General features: G+C 39.9%; 1 protein-coding gene across 1 annotated transcript in view; it reads left to right on the forward strand.

Annotated features, from left to right (window-relative positions):
* Positions 1–4141, forward strand: part of KIFAP3 (kinesin associated protein 3) — a 113110-nt gene extending 108969 nt beyond the window's left edge. Inside the window, exon 20 of the mRNA XM_015832032.2 lies at positions 3448–4141. Within this exon, the coding sequence (XP_015687518.1) occupies positions 3448–3559 (112 nt within the window). The 3' untranslated portion in view covers positions 3560–4141. The remainder of the gene's footprint in view (positions 1–3447) is intronic.
* The last annotated feature ends 6517 nt before the right edge of the window (positions 4142–10658 follow it).

Here is a 10658-nt window from a genome sequence, read left to right on the forward strand (position 1 = left end):
TTACAATAAAATATTAAAAAAAAAACCATTGCTAATGATGTTTACATTTGTACCATGCAAAGGTTGTGTCATCTTCTTTTCACTTCAGAATTAATTGAAATGTAAAATCTGACCAGAATGTATGCAGCTGTATTACAATTGACTATACAAACATTGTGTAATGCCAATTGTGTAATGGTTTAATCATGTTTTCTGCCATCACCACATATTTCTTTTACCTCAATAAGGGACAGTAAAAAGTCTTACCAGTGTCCATCAACTAAATATAACACAGGCACTCATTTTCAGAAGGTATTATGAAAATTCTTAGTCCTTGCATGTAAATAGAATACTGAGCTATAACCATCTGCTGTTTCATTTTTTTTATACATAGTGTAAAAAGATCTTTAGAAATTATCTACTTTGAAAAGACAACTTTATATAATTTTGAAGTCTCGTTTTTTATTTTCACTATTGCATACTGGCTAGTTACTTATCTCAGCTTTCCTTCAGGTTGTCAGTTTCTAAAAATTGCTCTGCATATTCAGTAAGGTTTTATATGCAAACTTACATTTTTAGAAAAAAAGTTGAAATCAGTTTTGCTTGTAGATTTGAATCTTTACCAGCATGTATCTTGGGATGTGAATTATTCCTTGTAATCTAAATGCTTTAATACATGCATGATTTAACATTGCAGAGTGACATATCTCAGCTACTGCATATGTAAGTTATTTGGAAATCACCAAAACATCACAAGCTCTGAACATTAAGACACTGCATTTAATTATTTACATGTTTCTTGAACTAAAAAGATTGATTTGATCAGGACTTAATGAAAACCATGATTCTCTCTCCTGCCTAATTAAAAATATGTTCAAGAATAGTTTGGCCTAAGCTGAAATAGATTGAAACTGTCTGGAAAGAATTAGTGGTAACTAAAGACTATAGCTTGCCATCTAGTGGTCCAAGAATAACTTCTAAATACCGGTAGCAGAGAAATGCAATAAGTTAGGCATACAAGTTCTGCCATTAAGGAACATCAGGAGAACTTTATGATTGGGCTTTCATCAGATAAGATAATTGCAGATAAGATAATTGTTTTTAGATTTTCATCTCTTGGAAGACAAAAGAGGAAAATAACAGAATAACAGAGCTGGAAGGGATCTTGGCGGTCTTCTTATCCAGTCTCCTGCAGAAGCAGGAAACCCTTCAGTATTGGAGCACCCACAACTTCTGGAGGCTAATCATTCCGCTGATTAATTGTTCTAACTCTCAGGAAATTTCTCCTTAGTACTAGATTGCTTCTCTCCTTGATTAGTTTCTATCCATTGCTTCTTGTCCTGCCTTCAGGTGCTTTGGAGAATAGACTTGACCCCTCTTCTTTATAGCATCCCCTTAGATATTGGAATACTGTTATCATGTCATCCCTAGTCCTTCTTTTCATTAAACTAGACATACCAAATTCCTGCAACCATTCTTCGTATGTTTTAGCCTCCAGTCCCCTAATCATCTTTGTTGCTCTTTTCTACCCTTTTTCTAGAGTCTCAACTCCTTTTTTATATTGTGGTGACCAAAACAGGATGCAGTATTTCAAGTGTGGTCTTATCAAGCCATTATAAAATGGTATTAATACTTCACGTGATCTTGATTCTATCCTTCTATTAATGCAGCCTAGCACTGCGTTGGCTTTTTTGGCAGCCGCAGCACATTCTGGCTCATATTTAAGTGATTGTCCACTAGGACTCCTTGATGCCTCTCACAGTTAACTACTGTTGAGCCAGGTACCACCTATTCTATATTTGTGCTTTTGGTTTTTCTTGCCTAAATGTACTTTTAACTTTTCTCACCATTGATTTTCATTTTGTTAGATAGGGTCCAGGGTTCAGGTCTGTCAAGATCCTTTTGTATCTTGAGCATATCTTCTGGAGTATTGGCTATTCCTGCCACCTTGGTGTTGTCTGCAATTTGATGAGTTCCCCTTCTATCTCCTTGTCTAAATCATTGATGAAGATAATTGAAGATTATTGCGCCTAAGACAGAATCTTGGGGTACCCCACTGTATACGTCCCTCCATGCAGATGCAGTTCCATTAAGGATTATATGTTGAGTGTGGTTGGTCAGCCAGTTACAAATCCATCTGGTGATGATGCTGTCTAATCCAGGGGTCCCCAAACCCCAGGCCATGGCTCATTACTGGGCCACAGCCTGTTCAGACCTGGGATAAAAAAGTGGCAGGTGAGCATATAAACAGCTACACTTGCACTCGCAGCTTGTGCAAATGGAGCTGTGTGCGCTTTCCCTCCATTCATGCAGAACCATGCTTTCTCCTCCCGCCAGTCTGCAAAGCCAGAAAGGTTGGGGATCACTGATTTAGCCCACATTTATCAAGTAGTAGGTTGTAGTCTATTTTATCAAATACCTTACTGAAGTCCAAGTATATTATATCCACAGCATTCTGCTCATTCGCTAATTTTGTCACTTTATCAAAAAACGCAGTAAGATTTGTCTGGCATGATTTTTTCTTGACAAAGACATGTTGGCTTCTAGTTATGACTTTGTTTGCCTCTAGGGGTTTGCAGATTAATTGCTTGATTATCTTTTCCAGGATCTTCCCAAGTATTGATGTCAGGCTGATAGGTCTATACATAGTTTCCTGGATCCATTTTTTCCCCTTTTTTTGAAGATAGGAATTATATAAGCCCTTTTCCAGTCATCTGGTACTTCGTCGGTGTCCAGGATCTTTGAAAGATATGGATCATGGTTCTGAGATCAAGTCTGCCAGTTCCTTCAGAACCCTGGGGCGTAATCCATTTGGTTCTGGTGATTTGAACTCATCTAGAGCGGATAGGTGTTCTCTTACCATTTTCTTGTTTATTTTGACTTGCATTCCTAATCTGCATTTTACAATTTTGTTTGATAGGTTAGACTGGTTTTTTCTTTTTGTGTAAAAACAGATGCAAAAAGTGGATTAAGCAGTTCTGCTTTCTCCCTGCTGCTCATCACCTTCTTGACATTTTCTCCCATTAATGGACCAATCGTTTCCTTTTTTCTTGTTTTTTTACATATTGAAAGAAGCTTTTTTTATTGTTTACTTTTGTCACAAACCTTATTTCATTTTGAGCCTTAGCTTTCCTGACTTCATCTTTGCAGGTTTGGGCTATTTGCTGATATTCTGCATTAGTTATATGCCCCTCTTTCCACTTTTTATATTATAAAAGTTGTATTACTATGCAGTAATACAGTAGCAGACATTACAGCATGTTATTATGAGTTATTAATATCAGGTATTACATAACAAGTTAGAAAAATGGCTTTGATTATAACTGTCAGCTAGATTGAACATAGTTTTTTGATATCCTGTGTATAACTATTAAATAATTTACTACTGATTATTGTTTTTCCCAAATCATTTGCATAGATAATGTATCTGTATTATAATATGTTGACTGTGTCATCATTTCTTTATAGTGTTGCAATGGATGGATTTGGCCAGCCCATAGGTATTCCAAGCCGCCCAACTACTGCTTATGGCTATCGACCAGATGAGCCTTACTACTATAACAACTTTGGATCCCGATAAAGCAATCTATCATATTAAACTTCCTGTACTATTGAATTGTGTTTTAATTAGGACACTTTTTCATATTATCAATGCATGATGCTACTGTTTACATGACTGTAATACATGTTTGTTGTTGTTCCAAGAAAATGTTAGGAATTCAATTCTCTTTCTTCTGCATCTATGTATTATTACTTTTGGGGTTTTTTTCCAGAAGTTGGAATCTGCTAACTGGAAAGTCAATGTTATGTATATTGAGCAATTAATTTAATTACCTTAAAAATAGACTGAGTGATTGTTACACTGTATGCCCAGGGTCCATGAGTTAAACTAATATGACTTCTTTGTTTTTGAATAAAAATTTAATTGATGTATAAAAGATATAACTGGTTTATGCTTTATAATGTCATTGAAGAAATTGAGTAATATTCTTAGTACCTTCCCTTTCTGTGAGACTTTTTTCCAGGATGTGACAAGTTGTATTGATGTCATTTCATAGCACATATGTGATACACATTTTGAATTTAAAATCAATTGAAATTTCAGAATGTATAATGCTGTTTGGAAATTGCAGGATAAATGATAACTTTGGTACTTAATCCTCTGTCAGAAATGTTCTGCACAGTAGCCAAAAGACTTGCTATCAAGAAGCCAGGGATACAGTTAAGCTTAATTATTTTTTTTCAGGAACAGTGACTAAATAATATAATATTCAGTAATTTCAAAATATGTAGAATTCCTTTTTTCACCAATTTTCCAAACAATATTCCATTATAAATCTTTTTGTTAATTTATCTAATTTCCCTGGAGTCAAATAACAACAAACACTTTTGTGCAGGCACATATATAGGTTCTCTGCACCTATTAAGAAAAACACTTCAGAGACATATACATCACAGTTTCTCAATGCGTTGCAGTTGCAACTCCTACAATCCTAGCCAGTTTTGGCACACTGTCTGAAAATGTTCATGGTACTAAATGTTCATGGTACAGATTTTCAGTTTTGCGGACATTCTCTCTAGAAGAGTAATCATGTATTGTGAAACAAAAATTCATGTACCTTTTGTGCAGGCCAAAGTCTCTTAATTTAACTCTCATAAACCTGAACAAGAAAAAAACAGAATTTCTGGGGGTTTTTCTTTTCACTTACATCACTCCTGAAATGAGCTTTGTAATGTATTCATCTCTTTTTCTCATTTATTTTCATCTGCATGATCATCACCACCACCTACACATACACAAAGACACATATTGAGTCATGCTTTTTCTTATGCCCTCTATAAATCAGTCTAACTCATTCAGGTTGACACTTCAATTTCACTGAAGATGACATAAAGCTGGCAGGAATAGCCAACACCCCCCTCCCCAGAAGACAAGCTTAGATCCAAAAGGATCTTGACAGACTTGAACAATGGGCCCTATCCAACAAAATGAAATTTAATGTGGGGAAAAGCAAGATTTTACACTTAGGCAGGAAAAACCAAAGGTACAAGTTGTCAGGACCCACCTCAACACCTCATCCCAAGAAAGCAGAACTCATGGAAGCAAGTTCTTCCAAAAGGAACTTTTATTAGGAGAAGTTGATGGCAGGCATACTAGACAGTATCTGAGGGACTCCTGTACAGATTGATGGGTTAAAGTATCCCCAAGCAAACCCCACCCCATAATTCATCCGGATGATTCAAACCCGCCAATCCCCAGGTGTTAAGTCCATCGTGGGAAAGGGGAGATAACATCGGTCCGGCTCTGGTCATAGCGGCGATGTTTAGGCAGCTCTTCGCACTTTCTCTTGAGAGTGGAGAAATAAGCCAGGCTCCAGAGGTTGTATTTCTTCCCCGCCCCCCTTTGCTAGCTGACAGGTTAGGGAGAAGAAAGTTCAGAGAGAGATACAGTGCAGGAACGTGAAGTGTTACATTGTGGCAATAAAGGAAGCTAAGGTGAAATATTACATTGTACAAATAGGGAAAGGAGGCAGGAAAGCAAAGTGCTACATTGTATCGATAGAGGAAGCTAAGGCAATAAATACGCGCTCCGTTCCCCCCTCCCCTCTAGGAGTATGGCAGAACCCAGGGAGAGAATGGAATCGGGAAACAAAGAAAGGCAGGGAAGTATGAAATATGATAGATATGGGTTCTTACATCCTGCCCCCCTTAAAAATATGAGAGATCAATCTGTTGAGAGACAAAACAAAACAAAAAAGGTGAGAGGTTAGTCTGGTTTGTTCGGGTAGTCTGTGTGAATTTTTTTTATTAGTTTGGGGGCTCTAATGTGGTGTTTGTGCACCCATTTGCTTTGGGAAGAGGAGGTGCTTCCACACTACTAGATACTGAGTCATTCTGTGCTATTTTCGGGAGTCAAGGATTTCTTTTATTTCAAAATGCTGCTCCCCCTCAATCATAATGGGAGGAGGTGGTGGGACGGTGGCTGGTCATAGCGGTGATCGCTGCTCTCGTTTTAATAAGCTGCAGTGGAAGATAGGGTAAATCTGCCTGAGGGTTTTTGATAATTCTAACTCTACTGTTACTGGGTTTAAGATCCTTTAGATGGGGAACAGTCCCACATATTTTGGCCCTATTTTCTTGGATGGTTGCAGGGATTTTAGGTATTTTGTGGATAAGTACACCATTTCCCCTACGACGAATGGTTTTGGTTCGACTCTTTTCTTATCTGCTTGTGCTTTATAGGCCTGTCTAGCTTCTAGTGCTTTTCTAACTACTGGCCAGGTGTTTTTTAATTGTGCGATCCACTCCTTCAAAGAGGGAATAGCCGGCTCGGTAGCGCTCAGTTCTGGCATGGGGTTGAAGCTTTGGCCCATACTACTTGGAATGGGGTGTAGCCCATGGTTGAATGGACCGCGTTGTTGTATGCCACTTCTGCGAAAGGGAGCAGGTCGGTCCAGTTCGTCTGTTGGAAATTAATAAAGCATCTTAAATATTGTTCAAGTACTGAGTTCGAACGTTCCGTCCCGCCATTTGTCTTGAGGATGATGATTAGATGACAGCCCTTGGGTGGTCCCCAGAAGGGATAAGAACTCTTTCCAAAAGTCCGATGTGAATTGCATCCCCGTCTGATATTATGTGCTGGGGTACTCTATGCAATCTATATATGTGCTGGACGAACAATTTTGCTAAGGTTTTAGCAGTGGGGATCTTTGGGCATGGAATGAAGTGTACTTGTTTTGAGAATAGGTCCGTGACCACCCAGATCGCTGTGTTTCCATTTCTGGTAGTTCTACTATGAAATCCATGGAGAATTCCCTCCAGGGGGCTGAGGGGTTTGCCACCGGCTGTAGCAGTCCGGGGGCTTTCCCTTGCAATCTCTTATCAGCTGCACAAGTTGGACAGCTGGCCACATAGCTCTCAATGTCCTTTTTCATAGATGGCCACCAGAACTATCTCTTCACTAGATGCAGCGTTTTCATGAAACCAAAGTGACCCACCCGTTTCATGTCATGGCAGAGTTGCATAAACGTGATCCTCTGGGCTTTTGGGATGTACAACTTCTCTCCCACCCATGGCAAGCCCTCAGTGATAGTGTATAAGTTTTTGTGGCTCTGGAACCATTCATTGGTTTCTAGAGCCTTCCTGAATTCTATCCCTGCTTGGCTGGCTATGGGCTGCTTTAGTTTTGCCTGAGCTCTTGTGGTTACTTGCGCTGCCAGCTGCGCTTCCGGCATGAGCGTCTTGGTGATGGTTGGCCAGGAGCTATTGTACTGGAGCATGCAGGATAGGGCGTCTGCCAGGAAATTCCTCCCCCTGGCAAGTGTTTGATTTTGAATGTAAACCGGTGGAAGTGTTGTGACCACCGGACGTGTTTAGGGCTGAATTTTCTGGGGTTTTTTAGTGCTTCCAAGTTCTTATGGTCTGTCCAGACCTGGAATGGGATTTTGTTCCCCTCCAGGAAGTGCCAAGTGAGGAGTGCCCACCTTACAGCGTACGCCTCTTTTTTCCACACCGCCCAATGTTGCTCCGTGTCAGAGTGTTTTCTGGATGTGTAGGCACAGGGTTGCAGCTGCCGCTTGTCGTTTTCCTGCAGCAATACTGCCCCTACTGCTACATCACTTGCATTGGCTTGGATTACGAACGGCTTATCTGGGTCGAGGTGCTTTAGGACCGGCTCAGCCGAAAAAAGCCTTTTTAGTCTTTTGAATGCGGCTTGACATTCCATTGTCCAGGTTAGTGGCTGACTAGGTTTTACTGAGCTCCCCCCTTTCGTTTTTAATAAGTTCATAATAGGCAGGGCTATCTGGGCGAAAGAAGGGATGAACTGACAGTAGAAGTTAGTGAACCCCAGGAAGCTTTGTAGTTGCTTTCTCGTGTGGGGTGGCACTCACTCTAGCACCGCCCAGACCTTCTCGTGGTCCATCTCTATGCCTTTGGTTGATATGCGGTAACCCAAATAGTCAATTCTCTGTTTGTGAAACTCGCATTTGGACAATTTTGCATAGAGGTTGGCTGCTCTCAATTTTTTCAAGACTGCTCTAATTTTATGTGCTCCTCTTTAGTCTCCGTAAATATAAGGATGTCATCCAGGGGTTCGTCTTTGGAGTAGTCGTCTGGCGAGTCGGATTCTCCTGCGGTGTAGCCGGAGTCCCTTTTCCCTGTTGGGCAGAGGGGGGAACTCGATAGCCTCGGTGCCCCCATGGCTGCCTCTTGCGGCTTGGTGGGCGACCTTCCCAATCTCCTGGCTGGTGTCCGTTCGGCCTTCTGCTGGGGGTTCCTCGAGCGGCATTCTGCGGCACAATGTCCCTCCTTCCCGTACTTTTTTTTATCAAGTTTTATTAATTTTTCAATTTTTACAGCCAAGTGATTAGGAAACACCGTGGAGATAGGGTAATCCATAGTCCAGTAACAGCGTCATTCATGTAAATCAAAAATTAGATCATTAGAAGTTCCCTCTCTATTTCCCTTATTATATCATATTCAATTTAATACATTTCTTAATAAAGCTCAATCAATCAATACATTATATGAACACAATTTTAGTTACAGTTATCCAAGTTCTGATTTTGAATTATACTTAATTCAGTTATCATATTCAAGTTTAGCCTTTAATAACCATAATGTTTAAACTTCAGGTAACTCTTATTTCATTACAGAGTAATTATCACAGCTAAAGTATACATATTATTCCAAAATTTAAATTCTTATCTTATTTCATTAAAAACTTCTATTTCACATCCTAATAGTTCCTCATTTACTAATAACATATCTTTCATTATCACAAACCCATTTCCATATAACAATTCAACACTATAATTTAAAAGTTAATTTTCATTTCCATTATAAATCTAAATACTAAATATTAAATCAGCCGGTATATCTAAAAACTTTCTTAACCCATTAGGTGAAATTTCAAAACCCACTTTTAAATCTAACTCTGGCTTTCTTTTTGTGCCATGCAGGCTTCCATACCAGTGCCTTTGAATCCTCCAATGTGTCTCCCTTCATTCCCACATAAGCTGTTTGAATCAAGGGAGAATATCCAGTTATCAATTTTTCAAAGGAACTGGCCCTTTTATAGTTATTAGGTTGCTAGCCCAATACATCAAATCTCCATGTTTTGTTTAGAGTGTTTATGTTCAGTTCAGTCTGGTCTTCTTTATCTTCTTCCAGTTTACTCTGAGTAAAGTATATAGTCATATCCAGTGTTGTCATTGTTGTTTGCTTATTCAGATTGTCAAGGTTCTCAGTATATTGTAGTTGTTGTTCAGATCCTGTTGCTTTGAGAATTGCTGGTGCTTTGGTTAGAGTCAATATTGGATCATCAAGGTTCTCAATAGATTGTATATGTTGTTGCACAAAGTCCTCTTTAATGATGGGTTGTTCCTCTTTTGTTGTTTTTTGGGTTACAAGTTGGTCAGTTGGAGTCTGAAGATCACTTTGTGGTTTGGGGATAACATCCTTGGCTTTTGATATAGAACTCATTAGCTCAGTGGCTTCAAGATTTTTTTCAAGTATAAGTTTGTAGTTAAGCTGTGGGTAGAATTCCTCCATTTCTATACTAATTAAAGATAGTCTTTTAGTGGAGGCTATGTTTAGAGAGAATCAGCCAATTTCCACCTCCACAGTTTCTAGAAGTTGTTCTCACCACCCAGCTGTTTCCAGTTCTTATCTATTTTGATAGTATGAAGGATAAATCAAGAGCCAACAAGCTTAACAGACAGAGAAATTCAATTGCTGTATCACGTTTTGCCACAAGATGTCCCCAGTAGGCTGTAAAGTTTTTTCCAAAACAGCAATTATGCTTTTATATAGTTTAAAAAAAAAACAGGAGAGTATTTTTCAGAATTAAGATAGATAAAATGCTCAGTCTCTATAATAAAAACATTTAGGACTCCAAAGTATCCAAAATGTAAAAATCCAGTTATTTGGTTAAAAAAAATTAGTTATTCTTTCCTTTAGTTTCCAAGCTTAAATTCCCAAGGTGTATAAACGCCGCTGTATTAAGAGCAGGGAAAATATTTCAGCGGCTTTTACAGGAAGGTAGTGGGGGTAGAAGAGAGGAAAGGAAGGGTCTCACCCAGATCTTCCACGGTGCTTCATTGTGCTTAATAGTGCTTTTGGCTTTCGGCTGATGCAGCTAGATGATCAGACATGTTGATGGCCGGTCTTTTCCTCGTCGATCCAAAGGAGCTGCCTCAGCTCGAGCGAGAGGACTGCCGCCCTTCCACGCTCAGGCGAGGGTCCTCCTCAGTGGTGGTTGCCCCTCCAGGGTGACTTTTGACCCTTTCCAGTGTCTTTTGGTGAGGGAAAACCGGATGGCAGAGAGCAGACTGTCCCCGCGTGATCGCTGGCGCCGCAAACCAGAACCGGAAGCCCCTCCTTCCCGCACTTGAAACAGCCGGCAGTTTTCTTAGCTGTGGGTTGAGACTTCATGGGCTTGCATGACGGCTCAGGGGGTGATCGGTTCCATGGCTTTCCCCGGCGATGTCTCTTGAGTAGGTCAATTTCGGCTTCCTCTGCCAGGATGTACCAATCGTGCAATCGGCGTGGATCTCCCCGGGGAAGGCAGGCATCGTAGAGATTGTAATTCAACCCGTCCTTGAAGTGGCTAAGCAGGATGTCTTCCGGCCAATTCAGCTTACTAGCAATGGCTTGGAACTCCTGGGTGTACTCGG

Source organism: Protobothrops mucrosquamatus, unplaced genomic scaffold, assembly GCF_001527695.2.
Source record: "Protobothrops mucrosquamatus isolate PMUCROS unplaced genomic scaffold, P.Mucros_1.0 scaffold_294, whole genome shotgun sequence".
Classification (NCBI taxonomy): domain Eukaryota; kingdom Metazoa; phylum Chordata; class Lepidosauria; order Squamata; family Viperidae; genus Protobothrops; species Protobothrops mucrosquamatus.